The sequence below is a fragment of the Siniperca chuatsi genome, linkage group LG11, assembly GCF_020085105.1.
Source record: "Siniperca chuatsi isolate FFG_IHB_CAS linkage group LG11, ASM2008510v1, whole genome shotgun sequence".
Taxonomy (NCBI): domain Eukaryota; kingdom Metazoa; phylum Chordata; class Actinopteri; order Centrarchiformes; family Sinipercidae; genus Siniperca; species Siniperca chuatsi.
Window position 1 is genome coordinate 16,576,215 of NC_058052.1, and position 16,999 is coordinate 16,593,213.

Consider the following 16,999-nt stretch of genomic DNA (forward strand, 5'->3'; position numbering starts at 1 on the left):
AGAAAGAGTCTCTTGATAAATATGTTTACATTTTTCACACTCAGTGAATAACTTTTTTACTCCTAAGATGGCACTCTTAAGTGTAATTCTTAAAAATATCAGCATTCTGTGATAGTAATTTTCCATGCAGTTGGACTGCTTGCAGCTACACCAGATCTTGCTGGTTGATTGGGTGTCTCTCGCTCAAGGCTATTTCCTCTGAGCTCCGCATCCGGGGTCACATGGTCCTCTAGCCAATGATGTCACAGTGAATGACTATCTTCCAGCTGCCTGTCAGGTTCATTGGTGCAAGAGAGCATGCAGTGTCTCCAAAACATCCACCATGTCTAATGCCTCCAACTGCCTGAACCTCGGGCCTTATAGTTGTACATTGGTGAGAACATTCACTGTTTGAAAAAGACACTGTGATGTTACTTAATGCCCTCCAGAGAATGTTGCTCAAGGTTTTGGTCACTAATTACTTCACACTACATCTGATATATGTGTAGGTACTATGCCGTGCCCCAATTCTTAATGTCCTCCAAGTACCCTATTGCCTGTTTTAGAAAGGGATAGGGTCTCCTGCCCTCCTGCTGGGGTGTCTGTTTCAAGACAGCTGCTGACAGCTCAAGTGAACTTGAGAGGTCTTAAGTCTGACAGCAAAGGATCTTTGTAGTCAAGACTGGCAAGCTGTGGCCTTTCCCATCTCCCTGGGATGGGATGAATTCGTTCCGTTCAGCCTTCTGCTGGTTCTCCACCATGTTAACTCTAAATGTCTCCAAATGTCCCGCGGGATTACCACCTGACTGCTCTCACGTTAATCTCCTCATCTGTCACATCTGTCACCGATACGGCTAAAGTTCTGCTGGCCCGCAGGAGCCACTCGCCCAACAGCTGGCCTTTCATGGGGGATGATCAATTCAAGTCCCTTCTGCTTTGGCCAGCAATAAACACCAGCAAGATTTACTATGACACATAATGTATGTAGCATGCTCTTACTTTCTGTGACCTTTTGTTAGCTTATTGTTGTTTTAGAATTTGGATCTCAGTTGACACACAATATGTATGGCATTATTGATTTCCCTGTTGTTTTCCTTTCTTGTACATTTGTCAGAGAATACTAATATGCAGCATAAATCATATGCAGATATATTTGTAATTCTGTGTGAATCCACAACATGAATAAACATTAATGTCAACAGAAGGCCTCCATTGCCTGAACCTAGTTGTGATTTACACCTCACTTGTTACCTGAAAATAACATCCCTTATTTAATAAAGAGGAGCATTAACAAAACATTTCATCATCACTGGAAATCTTTACTCTTTATTATTTCCTGGCCAGCATCACCTTGGTTCTTGCAAGAATTTTAATTATTTTAATTTTATTAAAATTTTGTAATATTTGAAAAATAAAATGGCAGCGGATCCTCCCATTAGGCTGCCGTAGAGCAGCATCATATGCCTTTAATATGACAGTTCACCATTTTACCAGCAGGAGGACAACCTCAGAGCTGCTGCTCAAGGCCATCCTTGAACACTTGCTGATCAGATGCTGTTCAGTGGTACCACCTGTATAAATCAAACTTTACAATGTATATAGCAATAGAGCTGTATTTTACAGTTGAAACCTTTGTTTTGCCTGTCTGATTTTGATCTTGGTGTTTTGCTGCAAGGTCATTCTGGAGCAAACTTGATGTAAATGATGTGGAGGTAATTAGGAAACAAAAATCAGTGAGAATGTTACAAACCTGGTGCCTCCGAGTTCCGTCTTGCTCTGTAACTCATATTCAATATACCAGCCAATGGTAGATAGCAGTGTTGGCCTGCACTGCCTCTATTTGAAGTCATAATGTGAAGTCAAAATGCTTGCATAGACATTCATAAATCTGAAGTGCTATAATTTACAGCTCGCCCCTCTTCCAGGTTAAAAGATTCTGTTACAGCAGCTATTTCTGTAGAAGCACTAATATTTCCCAGAAAATAAATTACCATCATAGAACATATATCACATATACCTTACTTAGACATGTTTACTTTTCAAATAATCTGTGCTTGAGATCATAATTCCACACTTCATTTATTAGTTTATTTATCTAATGGCTCAAATATTTGTTAATCATGTTGCCTAACTCATGTGTGCAGAAGGGATTTGGACCTTACTTGAAGCATTCAGAAGGACTTGGGGGACAGATTTTTAAGGGTTTATTGCAAACAATCTCCAAGAAGTCTGGAGCCGTGTGACACAGGTGGCTGTGTGCACCTGCCTGGTCTGGTGCTCAGGGGTCAGTGGTTATTCAGGGCCCCAAGCCAGCTGTTTCCCCATATCCTTTGGTCTGGCTGGTTACTTTAGGGGCATCCATGTGCAGCCATAAACTACTGCTGGTCATGCTTCACCGTCATCACCAATCCACACCTGTTTTTGACCCAATATGTGAGCTAAAAGTGTAAGCATATTACAGTAATTGACTGGAAAGGACATTCATAACACTCCCTCTGTGTGTATGTGTGTGTGCGTCAAGTTAATTTCATAAAATGAAAACCGGGCCGCCCGTCATCCATGAAAAGCTAGGGACACAGTAATTGAAAAAGGAGAGCACTATCTTTAATGAAAGTTCAGTACAATAATAAACCTACAGGGACTGACAATGTTGTAGTCAATGATAACTAACCTCACTTTATTGTCGTTTTATATCCACTACAATACAATATTCCTATGGGGACTCATCATTAGCTGTGATGTTTATATAGTGAGCTAGAATCCTTAAATTTATCACTGATCGATATGGCTGCTTTTCAAAGCCTCTTCGTTTTTGCGATGTGCGTCATTGGCGCGCATCAAAGACGCAAAGGCGCGATTGTAGCCAACCTCTTTTATACACCCAAGCAGCGGAGACCGGTCAGCACTTGGAATAAACATTGTCGCGGTATTACTGCCCTCTGTCCGTCTTTATTATTAGCGCTTCGCTCCGCCCTCCTACCTGTAAATCTCCCTGCTCTCCTCTGGAGCGGATCTGACAGGCGCTCTCAGCTGGCCGCTCAGTCCCAGGGCTGCAGGGGACCGAATGGAGACAGTGACATCCACCCGAGCGCTCGTCCTTTTACGCAGAATTGACAGCGAAAACGCCCGCAAGAATATGTAGTCTTAGGCACTGCATTGACGGCTAACCAACTGTAGAAGTAAATTATCTCTCAGTGTTTTTTGTTTTGTTTTGTTGCAAACCGTTCACAGTCGATTGACTGAAAGAAAGTAAAATCGATTCCCCGCCAGCTAATCGACAGGATCCCTGAATGGAAGACGGCTAGAGAGGTCGCCTCGCCGAGAACAGGCTATAACATTTTTCAGAATCGCTGTGTTTACCACTATCCGAGATATCACTGGCAGCCTCGACGGCTGCAAACGACGCCGTCTTTACCATGGCTTTTGGCGTGAAAGAGACAGAAAAGCCCTCAGATTGAGAAGCGCCTAAGATTCGTCATTATTGCGGATTTAAATGCCTCTCTCCAAGGGCCACCGACCCGCTATTTTGGTCAGGTTCGCGTGTGCGGTGTCTCACGCTGTCACCAATAAACAATTCATAGGCTGCTAAAATACAGAAAGAGACTCCATCGGGTGGGTAAACATAATCTACAGTGAAGAGAGGGATTTTTTTTTCAAGCAATATGGCTGGTGAGTGGGGCTGGGGACGCTGGCACAGGCTCTCCAAGGCTCCTAAATGCTAGCTGAGGCAGATGGCACCGTTCCCCATGGAAGCGACAGCTCTATGAGGACAAGCAATATCAATAATAATATAAATCCGGACTCTTCAATCTTAATATCCAAGATGGAAGACGTTGTCATCCCGTTCTCGTCTGAGGTGCCCTGCGACAATAATGGACAGCGCATGTGGTGGGCATTCCTCGCCTCCTCCATGGTGACGTTTTTTGGGGGTCTCTTCATCATCCTGCTGTGGAGGACCCTCAAATATATGTGGACTGTTTGCTGCCATTGCAACATCAAAACCAAGGTATGGCTGCTACTGTGTGTCCACAATCAGTTTGTAGATGTAAAATCTCTTTAAACGCCTCATACATAATCACTGATGCACATACTATAGATATTACTGTATTTTTCTATGTTACACTGGCCTGACTTCTTGTTCTGTAATGGCCTTCATTGTGCAAGTGACATGTCACTAGGCTGAATCTGGTGACTTCTTCATCTGCATCATCTGCACCCATTAAACAGACATTCAGTGCCAGTTGCAGTGGCTTTATAATGATTGCATTCCTTGAATATGATTGTTATTATCTGCTGGCCATGTTTACCAACTCCCACTCTGGAATGAGGGGGGTGGTGTTGCATGGCAGATATGGGTGGGATGAAAGGAGAGCAGTTCCATCATTTTATTTTGCTTTAACATACATCAGAGTATCCTCATGCCGCATCAGCTGTTAACTTCTAGGGTGAAAGTATAGGATTCAGAGGGCCATACACTAGTTTCATGTGACCAAACATATAATCCTGCACTTTCTCCCAGTGAGACCTAATGAAGTCCACTGAGACTTCTTATGCAGACCCAGTGACATCAAGGCTGTCCTTTTCATAGTGTGCAACAACTCTGCAATATTAAGTCCCTGGAAACATCATTCATTTATTTCACAGCTTTCTGTTATTATATTCTTACATGTTTACACTCAGTGGTGGCTGTACTGTGTTTATGCTGCACATTAAATGTCTTTGTGGAATAATGTAGGCAACCTGTCTGCAGGACTAATATAGAAATAGGATAAAAAAACAGCGACTGCCCATTACTTTGCTTGGGGTGGCCTGCATTAAGGGTGAATCATGGCTGATTCACATGTGTATTAAAGCTGCTTCACACATGACTCACACACTTGTGCAAGTGGTCCCCTGGCTAAACAGAGAGGCAGCGAAAAGGTAATATTGCTCAGAGTGTGCTAAACATGGCCTGGCATGTTTTATTTCATAATTTGTGCTTGGAATGAGAAAATATTTGGAATTTAATAAAAACAAAACAGGTAATGGCAGGTGTTGTGACAGTACCAATCTGTCTTTAGTGTTAAGTGCAAAGGGGTTTGAAAAGAGCATGTAGTGACAATGATGGACGGAAGAAAGAGAGAGTGAGGGTGAACTTCTTCGCCCTTGATATGTTTAAGTTGTGTCCAATTCAAATGGATGAGCAGTGTCCCTCCTGCTGCTCCTCTGTCATCCTTTTGGTGGCCTTTGCCCTTTTCTGCCCATTTTTGTTTGGTGTTATGACAGGTGGGAGACAGGGCATAGAGTCATCATCCTTAAATGACAGTAACTGCAGAAAATAGCCTTCATTTCTCCGCCACGCTGAATGTTTTGAGATGCAACACTGGATATTTGGTTTGGTTTTAAGTGCATCTTTATCTTATTTCCTCTTGTTGGTTGTTTTGTGTCTAAGCTGAATGTTACCTTGGGAAACACTCATTGGCAATAATTCAATATTATCATTTATCGATATTCAGTGGAATCATGTTGTGATGATATGATCACATCATGTTAAAGTTTTCAAAAATATGTTGTCCAAATGAATGATTCTAAAAAATGTAAATTTAATCTAACAAAATGTTAAGAGTTGGTGAAGATTTTGTTTTACATTTGTGAAGCATAACTGAACATCAATTAGATTATTTCAAATGTGATTTTGCATACATTTATGCCATATAAATTGATATCTGAAAGATATTCTAAATAATATTGTGATATTGATTTCAATCATGTCTCCCAGCCTCAAACTCACTTATATGCACAAAAAGCTCATTACTTTTGAATAGTCCAGCCAGACTATTGGCCATATTGAAAAGCACGAGCAGACATTTATATGATATCAGAGGTAAAATTCAATCAGGCCTCTGGAATTTAGATTACTGTCAAGTCTGCTTGCAATAATCGTCCCATCTAAACAGCTCTTTTTTACACTGAGAGATGATTCTGCCCAGTATGCAATTTAGGCTATCACTTGGCTGTCAGCCTTCTCTCATTTTGTTCTGCCCATGGATCCAGTATCAGAAATGGCACCAAACCATATGTCTTCCTTCATACTTCCCACCATCTTGCTAAAAAAAGTTATGAAAATAAACCATGCAAATATAATGAGGTATCCATCTTGTGCCTGCTGCTGGGTATCTGGTTGCATCTCATTTCTTGTAAATGAGGAGAAATGGTGAAAATGGGAAGCATGTTTCTGTTGGTGCTCCCTCTCTGTGTTGTTGTGTTGCTGTGTGTGGAAGGCAGAGCCATCCCGTTAGGTGACTTTGGTAGGCTTGACACTTGGCTGCAGAGGGAAAAGGCTTGTTAGGAGTATTAAGAAGGGGAAACTGGATCTGTGTTCAGCTGACTAGTGCAGCCAGCTAAGTTGGCATGTGTCAGAAACAGGATGCATCGTTGGCTTGGGGGGTGGTGGGCTTTCTCTGGCAGTACTGGGAACCTGGAATCAGAGGCAAGGAAATAGAGGTGGAAACTGTGAGAGACACAGGAGGAAGTGGAAACAGGGGGTGTGAGGGTGACTAAGGGTTTGAGAGGGGGTGTTGCATTGCATAGTGTCTTCCTGCACTCTGCCATTGACACACAGCAGTGTCCTAATTCTTTTAAATGGCCATCTTCTCTGTCAGGATTATAAGGGAGATGTCATGGGTCATAGAGATCATACTGGAAGAAGGAAAGAGATAAGCAAAGAAAAATGTGCAGTGTAACTTTTGAGTCTTTGGAATCTGGACTGTTCAAAGACAGTGTCTATAAAACATGGAATTAGGGCCTGATGGTGACCTGTATTGTACTGCTCTCCTAGGAACCAGTTAGAGTCACCTTTTTGCTTCTGTCTTTCTAAAACAAGATAGGACAGTTGTATTGCAGACAACAAAACAATGTTTTATAGCTCTTGTGCTGTCTCCCAGGTGGACTAAAAAGCAACATAAAATAAGAAAAAAAAAGGCATATATAGATTTTTCTAACACTGTGCTAGTAATGGCAGCATTCATAGCATCATTTATCTGCTGGGTGTTTCAAAGAGCTCAAATGCCATTTTTAAACCACTCATCAACCACATTTGTAATTTGATTTTGATCGAATTCGATCCCTGCAAACACCAGTTCACCAGGCTGTCTGGATGAGCGTCATTATTACATTACTTTTTACAGTGCAGTTTGAGACTTCGCATGTTCTAAATAAGGGGTTTCCTACTAAGGGAAAGACTCACTCAAGACAATGCTAATGCATAAAAGCACAACCACTCAGTGATACTGAAGTGGAGGAAACCACTGCCATGTTGTGAGGCTTATTAGCACATAAGCCTGCTCTATTTTCCCTTCCCTATGGTCTTGTAGTCTTGCTGAATTTGTAGAGTTTTTGTGCTGTTTTTTGTGCTTTGCAGCTTCACTGCTGTATGGTTATCTAATGGTCTAGTTATCTACTCTGCGTCATGCCACCTCCAGGAGTTCTTATATGACGGCTCTGTTATTTGGGATGCGTGGGGAAGAGGAGTATAGAGGCTTTGCGTATGTGGCACTAATCTCTATTCAAACATGAATGATACCACCATCCTCTGGAAAAAATGGCTCTGTGAAAACATGGCTTTACAAAAAATTTTTAAACACCTGACGTGGTCTCTTGTAGGGCTGGGGAATAAACCGAATTATTCAAACTACTGACATCATGACTCTCTTTTCAAACTAAACCAACTCATATGGTTCTATAGCAACAACAATCAATGAAATCTAACTGATGTATAAGAAGATTACTAGGTAAACATGGTAGGTAATTTATCTTGATAAGAAATTTTAGTTCATATCGCCCACCCCTAGTTTGTTGTTGTTTTGTTTGTTAAAAGTTAAAAGTGGGACAATGCAGAATTTGAGGTATTTGTATAGAAGACCCTAGTCTAAAGCAACAAGAGCTGAGTAGTGCTCAGTTAACCTAAACAATTATTTCATGTTTCCTGTGTGCACTGACGTGATAGTGAGCTGCTGTAGCAAAGAGTTTCCCCTCGGGGATCAATAAAGTATTTCTGATTCTGATTCTGATTCTGATTTTTGCTAGAGCTGAAACTAGTAGTTGATCAGTCAATAAATCTTTTAACAAAAAATGAATAGGCAACTATTTTGATAATCATTTAAGTCATTTTTCAAACAAGAAATTCAGCCATATATATATATATAAATATATATATATATATATATATATATATATATATATATATATATATATATATATATATATAAATATAAATATATATATATATATATATATATATATATATATATATATATATATATATATATATATATATATATATATATATATATATATAAATATATATATATATATATATATATATATATATATAGTCACAGACACCTGTCACAAAGCAGTAAGGAGGGAGATGTTCTTGCTGTTGAAAGTAGATACGCATCAACTGCAAACGGGCCTGAACTGACAGTACTAGAGGCACTGTACAAGCCAAGTCAGAGTGGACTGTCATGTATTTCACTCCAAGCACCAAATTACACGTCGTATCACTGTTTTGGTGAGATATATACAAAATACACCTCCCACCTCACCTCAGTACAACAGCCTCCCCCTCATCCCCCTAAGGTGCAACACGGAGTGTTTTATGTGCATTTTAGTGCCAACAGCTGTCAGGATTGTACAATTGTTTCTGTCCAAACAACTAAACAATAGGGGTGATGGAGCAGGCATTTTGTTGCATTATTCCTGTTTTGTACTTACACCTGTATGTTCTCTGCGTGTGAATCAGTACACATACCTTGACATCTTTTCTGTACATAGCCTCCCTCCGTCCTCAAATATTACAACAGGCAATAAAACACCTTTGTTTAGCTATTAGATTACACATTCAAATCTGATCTGAATGGTTCATATTTGCACTTTCAAAATATGTGAGATGATGAGCAGTTTTTATACACCCTGAGACACTTTCTCTGCATTTGTATGGCCCTTAGTACAACTGTTACACATCTTTCTGTGAATGCAAATTTTACTGTATGCATTTTTAACTTATTCCAAATTGCCTTTGATTCAGCCTTTGGTTTTGGGCCTGAATTGACTCATACATTTCTATTTTAATAGAAAAGTATTAATATTGGAACTGCTATTTACCCCTTTGTCCTAGATCATTTGCACTTAGCTTGTGTTGTTTCTCCTGTTTGTTTGCTGCTGTACCAGCCCAGTGTCCCCATGGCAATCATGGGATCATTAAAGTTTCATCTTATCAAATGAGGGTTTGGTGTGCTGCGCGTTGGTTCTCCTCACTGAAGGCCAGACTCTGCGCCTGTGATGTGACTAATAAAGAAGTGGGGTGAGGACAAATCTGGTTCCTCGGCTCCATTTTCTCTAACCCTTGTCAGTCTGTAGTTAGAGGGTTCATGATAAAGCAAACGTATTATCACTTAACCCTTAATAGCTTTAAGTTTAAAGGTGGAAAGGCAAATATGTTTTCTTCAGAGATATGGTAGCTTTGGTGAATTTTAAAACATCACAGTGCATTTACATAATTGAAGATTGTTATCGATTTTTATGCTCTAAGGCTTGGCTTTCACTGCAGAGCAATTAATCAAACCTGTGTATGAAACCAACCTCAGTGTTTACATGTGTCTGAGTGAGTCTGTGTCTGTGACAAGGAAAAACCGAAGCTACAGCAGAGTGATTGAGGTATGCTGGGACATTCTTCAGTGCACGTACCTTTTAATGGATTACGGAGGTTCCTGTGGAGAGGAACTGTTGTGAGCCTGTGTATTCCTTTGTGCTCGGCAACGCACCAGCTGCATTTCGCCAGAGCAGCATAAAGCACACACCCTGACATCAGCTGTCACTCTCACTAACTTCACCCTAACTTGGCCCAGCCCAGCCACTTTATCCCACACTACGAGCTAATTGAGGAAATAAAATGACTTGATGCAATGAGTACATGAGTACCACTGGGCAACACAAAACACTTGATAAAGACTTGCTGTCCACATACGGCTGTATTTATGTACACTTCCTTAGTTTTTAATGTCATTTCAGGAATGTGTGTGTAGGTGGACTACTATGTTCTTGTGGCCAGTGGTTGGGTTGCATGTGTCTTGTCATGTGTTGTTGACACTTTCTGGGAGTGAGCATGCCTCACAGCTGTCCCAGGGCAAAGCATGACCAGTTTCCATCACAGGACGCATGTCTGTAACCAGCCCCTGCCCCGGCTGCCTGCAACTACTGAGTATTTTCATTATTCTGTCGATTTATGATTATTAATTATAATTATTTATTTAGTCTATAGTAAAATGTCCAAAAATCATTTAAAAAAGGCTCATTAAAATTTCCCAGAGCACAAGGTGACATCTTCAAATTGCTTGTTTTGTCCAAACAACAATTCAAAATCCAAAGATATTCAATTTACAATGATACAAAACAGAGGAAAGCAGCATTTTTCTTTGATAAGTGAATTAAATGATTAATTGATTTTAAGGTCCAACAGAACAACACAGGTTGTGTTGTGTAGTCAAATGAGATTATTAAATTTGTGTGTGTATATGTTGGAATCTCTTAATCTCACTAACTTGATCTAAACAGATGGACAAATAGATATTATACTGCAGCAACACACAAGTGATATAATGTAAGCTTCTACAAACTTTCTGTGTCCACCATCACTGATTAACTTTCTTTTCTTATACTCCTCTAATGTGGAATGTGTGACTCATGAGTTATTCTTCAATGGAGATCCTCCCTTTTCTGGGCCTTAATCCCTAATTCTCTGTGCCTGATTTGATGGCCATCTAGGGACAACTGTAGTGTGCCATGCTGATGTATGGTAATCCACAGACAAGGAGAGGCCATATATCGGGCCAGACTATGTATATCATGAGGCAGACATAGAGGTCAACTCCCCTGTACCCAAACTGTGCTCCCCTGCTGTCATGCTGTTATGTCTTCTTTGGCCAGTCACCAGACTATTAATAGGACTTCCACGCCCCAGGACCTATTCAGAGGTTGAAGGTTAGAGGGGATGGGTATACCTGGCTCCACATGGTGCTAGACTGCTAGACTGGCATTCCCATCATTGGAAATGTGTGAAAGGGTCTAAGCCACCTGATCCATGCCTAGTCAACTGGCAGTGACAATCATTTGCATTTAGATCCGCTGGTTGAGACCGGCATGGCTAAGCTGGCAAGGGAGGCCTGCAGGAGGGAGATAGCTAGCTGGTGCCTGGCTAGCCAGCGGGATCATGGCTTATGGTTTCTAGTCTACCAGCTTTCTTCCTCAGCTGTTGTTGTCCTTAAACTGCATAACATCAGAGGAAGTGTGTGTGTGTGTGTGTGTGTGTGTGTGTGTGTCTAGGTTGGATGCTTTCCCTATAGCCTGGCAATAGAAATCAAATTTAATGCTAATGCAGTTTCAACAACTAGAGAAGAGTTAAGCTGATGCTATTTTGTTGATAATAAGATGTAGATATGTCTTGGTTTTGTATGTTTTAAAAGGTATTTAAGCTGTAGTTTAAGGACAGAAACATGTATTTTTAATGGTACTGTTAATGGTTCCCCTGCATACTGCTCTGTAGTGCATATGGGCCTTACTTTGTCTTTTGCAGCTTAATTTTTATGCCCATTTAAATTTCTCAATTCTGGACATGCTTGTGTTTTTGTATGTGAGAGTGACAGAGAGACAGATGTGAGAAGCATTCATGTCTGATTGAGTTCAGTATGACTTCAATGATGTCTGCATACACATGCAATGTTTGCTGAGATTCTCTCACCGTTTTAGATATTTTACTCTGTGTTCATATTAAGCAGTATAGTCAGATTTTTACTTTAGGACTGCCACACAAATACTATAAATGTCCCATCCTTCTGTGCCATTGCATGGAATCACAGAAACCAGACAGGCCAGCACGTGCACAGCCCTGGGACTAGTCTTTTTTGGTGCTGATTATCAGGCAGAGCCAGCAATCTCCTACTCTCCGCCTCATCTTCGCTCTGCTCCCCTTAGCCCACCACCCATCCTCAGAAATCAGGGAAGCCAGTGGAGCACTGATATGTGGACATCAAAACATGGTTAACGTTATAATTGGTGCTTTGAGCTGTGTGCACTGATGCACAGAGAGAGAGATGGAGACAGAGAGAGAGAGAGAGGGATGTGTAGAGGACACAGCAGTGACCTTCAAAGATCTCAGCAGGCAGTGTTTCTGCTTCCTATTTAGAGATCAGCTCTCTCTCTTAGCAACATACATGGCTCTGTGAGGCCCACCCTGTGGGTGAACATAAAGCATACAAGCTTCCATTCTCAGAGAAGGATAGGAAAGTGTTAGGATACCCCAGCCACTGCCCTCGGCAACCTGTCTCAATTAACCTCCAAGGGGGCTAGGCTAATATGCTAATTGTCATTCTCCTAGCAGGCACACAGCAGGCTCAGGTTTCTCTCTGTGTGCCAGCAATTTGCCTTCATAGCCACCATGCTACAATGCTAAGATTGCACCCCATTTGGCAGCATCCAAGGGGGCTAGGCTAATATGCTAATTGTCATTCTCCTAGCAGGCAAACAGCAGGCTCAGGTTTCTCTCTGTGTGCCAGCAATTTGCCTTCATAGCCACCATGCTACAATGCTAAGATTGCACCCCATTTGGCAGATTCCCAGTCAGTGTCTATTAGTTAAGTGAGCACTAGACACTAATAAAATGTAATGTTTTTTATGGGGAATACAAGTCCGCCTGACAGTGAAGGGCAGCCTACAAGCTGAACCCTGTTCAGCCAAAGTGAGCGGCAGGCGTGCTACACAATGATTTTACCTCTTGACTTCTTCTGACATTTTCCAGAGTGGCTAAATAGCCCAGCTGCCAAATACAGCCTTATTTGATGCTTGCAAAAGTGAAATCCCAGAAGGTGCTGTCTCACTCAGGTTCCGTCTGTTGTCTGGCATTGTATGTATCTAGACAGGAATCAAGCGAGGCAAGCAAGACCAATTTCAGAGTGACATGAGCTTTGTAAGATGATGCGGCTAGTGTTGAGCCCCAAATGACAGCATGTGTAGACATCATGTACAGATGATGCACAGAGTGCATGGGTTCATTGCTTGATGCCTCATTAAAGATGGATGATAATGTAGAACTGCTATGCTGCTCTCTGACGGCCTATGCCATTAAGATTAAGTAACTCCTTAATTGGTCAGCAGTTGTAAGTTGCCTTGCTGCCCTCCTGGGGACCATTTGGACAATAGATTTCGTATTTGTATTGATAAGTGAATGGAAGCCATTTTGAACATCATGGGAACTTGACTTGTACATTAATTACAAACAATGCAGATACAAATGTAACTCATGATCTCCTCCACTGATGATTTGCTTTAAGTGTTGATGTCAGTGATTCTCATAGATTCGTGTTTATGAGCACCATTAGAAATCATGTAAATTAATACACTTGACTGCACACATGCCCAGTCTCACAGAGATATAAAATAAATGCATTTGTATGAACTAATTGGTCTGGTTGTAAGTCAGTATGTACTTTTACTGTATTACTGATAATAAGTCTATCCATTACAGTTAGAATCACAGGAGCTGAACTCACGCATCATGCATCTGTAATAGGTGTCTGTTATGAAGCTGCTTGTTATGGCTTCAATGCCAGATGTGATGTCTCATTTTTTGGTCCTGTCTTGTCAGATGGAACTGCATAATGCTTGGAAGTGTACATGTTGCCTGTTAACACATTCCTCCCTTTCCTTTTCATAGCTGCATAAAGTACATGTATATAGGGATTAGTCTGTATAGAAGTGTTTTTGTATTCGATTGCGGTACTAGTTTTCCTGTGTTACAATGGAAATGTGCTTATAGCACTTCAGTGGAGGTCAAGTTACAGAAATGTGGCTCCGTGGTAATTGTTTGTAACTTTAGAATCCAAAATAGATTGCTGCATTGTTGACACTCAGCTTAGAAATGTGTCAAATGTGAGAACACAATTGATTCTGAATAGCAGGCAGATGTACGTATGTATGATAAGGAAGTAATTTGTAATATTGTTTCAACACTGATGATCATTACTACTCACTGTGTTGTTTTCTTTGCCATTGTCAATCAGGATTCACCCTCTGGATGCTTCTGGATAGTTTGTGGTCTGTGTTGAAATGTGTGGTTCAATTATGATGTTGACCAGGGGCGCAGCAGGGATTAGTTCTAATATTCAGACAACGTAATGCTGTCTGCAGAGCTCATCTGAGACATGGAATCCATTGGCCACAGTGACACACAGCAGTTGTGCTCCATCTCCGTGTTTTGGCAGGATGTATTAAACATAATGGCGACAGGCCTCAGCTATTCTGCACAACTGAAGATTTTCAGAACCATGGAGAGCTCAGGAAGGGGGACTGAGCAAGGCTTCCCATACACATGTATGTGTGGCTATATTGGTGCTGTTGAGTACTTAAAAAGTGTATACAGCACCTTATCGTTTCAAATATAAAAATACACATGGCAAAGAGTACTCTTGCTTCATTAGAATAGCTTGGTTCAAAAATTAGAACAGCCTTTTAAAGTTATGACATGTTTTCATAAGGTTCCTCTATTCAAACTGAATGAATGGAAAGGAAAAATCCATCCAGTTGCATGCACCATTAAAGTTATATCTTTACTTTTTGGACATTAGTCATTCTACAGAAATAGACTTTGATGAAATATTTGACTCGACACAACTCAGACCAATCTCATTTCACAGAGCAGCTCCCAGCTCTTTAAATAATGCTCAGGGAATGAACAATGAGTCGGAGTCATCATGTCTCTAAAGCAGGGTTTAATTGGTGGCATTGAAACAAAGCAGGGATCTGAACAGGTTGGTAATATAGCAGCAGTGGAGTGGTGGTGGCGCATGACTATCTAAATATCCTTTTACTCTTTTACTTACTTTTACTGAGTGTTTCATCTGGTGGTTGAAGATCAAAGTAAGGTTTGTCTTCATGCTTTGCACACTTAGAGTATCGTCAGGGTTTGAAACAACACAGCATTCTCCTTAGTATATTTCTTGAAATCCAATGTACGAGAGTAGTATAGAATTAAACTGAGCTAAAATATATATATATACATTTGAAAATCCTTTTTTAACATAAATTGACGGACAAAACGTCCAAAGTCCTGCAAGTATAAGTGTTGGACATAACAAACAAACATACTGATAACGGTGCTATTCTTAGATGCTTACCAGCAGTGGGGCTAACAATGTAAAGTTTGTCCTAATAAGAGTAGGGCTAAAGGAAAGGGTTTATCCCCTTGGGAGCATAAGCTCAGCAAATTTCATGGCAAACTCTTTATTAGATTATGCATATTAGATTACATTATGTGCAAAGTTGACATTTTGGCCTAAGGGGTGCCACTGGGAGGAAGCTCACAAGTGTTCAGAATCGACAGGGTTCATTCTTTGGGGAGCATAAATGCACTCAGTAAATGGCATGGATATAAAATTTCTTGTGTAACTAGAAAGTTTGGCTCATAGAAATCCAAGCAGCTGAAACACATGTTGTCACAGAATGTTATTTAAGATTATGAGCCCAAACAACAACAAGTCAGAGAAAATCTTTCCATCCTGTGTGAGTATGTGCCTGAAAAACAGAATGAAGCCAGGAATGCCTATCCCCACTAGAAAAGATACTTGGACATGCTATAAAGGTGAGATTTATGTATGTTTTAAGTCTTAGAAGAGAAAAGGCTCTGAGGATTAGGACTAATTGATGACTATGGCAAATGTATCTTGGTTAAATTTCCCCAACTCCAATTTTTTTTTACATAAACTCATACCATAAACACACATTTTTGATAAGAATCCCTTAAATTTAATTCAGTGTTTTCTGGTGGAGAAAATAAGTAAAGGCAACACAGTTTCTACATGACCACAGACACATTTATGGTAATTCTGTATTGACGTTTCTTGTCAGCCAACATATATGCCAATACAGTATATCTCTGATAAGTTAATATCAGCTGATAATATTGGCTCACTGAATTATCAGTCTGACTCTAGACAATATCTTAACCACTGTCACAGTAAGGCCTGGGGCCAGTCCTGAATGGTCAGCCGAAAGCTTTGGCACTAGGTCACTTTTGATATGTCATATCATGAAAAGCACAGGTGTAATTAATAACATTAGTAATGGCTGCATTGCATTTAAATTTATCAGCTCCAGATTGGTATTGTGCATGCTGGCTCACTGTTGGCTTACTGGGACAGATAATTAATGTTTTTAGTTTCACCTGAGCTTTTCCTGCCATGACAAGTCAAATTGTCTGCTGTGAAAAAGGCCAACCACAAAACAGCTGAATCCTCTAGTTGGAGATAGTGAAATAGTAAAATGGAAAAAATGTGATTTATTATTGTTGATAACTTTGTTTTTATTACTATATCTTTTACTTTGCTTTTACCATCTAATATTTGGATCAATACAGTATAATTATATGTATTGATTGCCTATAAACAATTATTATGATTAGAAAATATTCATTAATCTGATTTGTAAATAATAACACAATCACTACTGAAGCCTGACAGCAAGGCTTATTTTCATTTTATGTCCTTTAAAGGTGGCTTGTTAAACATTTGGGTAACTGTAAAAACATTAAAAGGACCCATAAGGGCGAGAGAGAGATTTTGAATTAAAACATTTTTACAGACAGGAGTGGTTAGAATCTCAGGAGCAGGCAGCAGGAGTGGGTTGGCACATCTGCAGGATTAGGCAGTAATGGTCTGCAATCTTGAGGGAGTGGGCGAGTTTGGGATTGAAAGAAGTATCCCACGTAGACCTTCAGTTGAGACTTTACAGAGGGATTAAGACTCAGAAACACACTCTTGAGTGTAGTCATTTGTAATGTCTTCCTAAAAGTCAGAAGAACACTTAGATGTTAATAAATCCTTCTCCAAAATCATTGCTGTTTAGAAATTGTGAATGCCAATAACAGTAATAACAGTGATTTTGGGATAAGCCTAGACAGAAAAATGTATGAGGGGAAGTTTAAATTCAGCTT

General features: G+C 40.3%; 1 protein-coding gene across 32 annotated transcripts in view; it reads left to right on the plus strand.

Moving 5' to 3' along the window:
• Positions 1-2,851: 2,851 nt before the first annotated feature.
• Positions 2,852-16,999, plus strand: part of kcnma1a (potassium large conductance calcium-activated channel, subfamily M, alpha member 1a) — a 142,609-nt gene continuing 128,461 nt past the window's right edge. For 10 of the 32 annotated variants that reach the window (XM_044214232.1, XM_044214237.1, XM_044214233.1 and 7 more), the window contains exon 1: positions 2,852-3,985. In XM_044214232.1, the coding sequence (XP_044070167.1) occupies positions 3,695-3,985 (291 nt within the window). In that variant the 5' untranslated portion in view covers positions 2,852-3,694. The remainder of the gene's footprint in view (positions 3,986-16,999) is intronic. The other 22 variants (XM_044214256.1, XM_044214251.1, XM_044214253.1 and 19 more) reach the window with 3 other exon arrangements.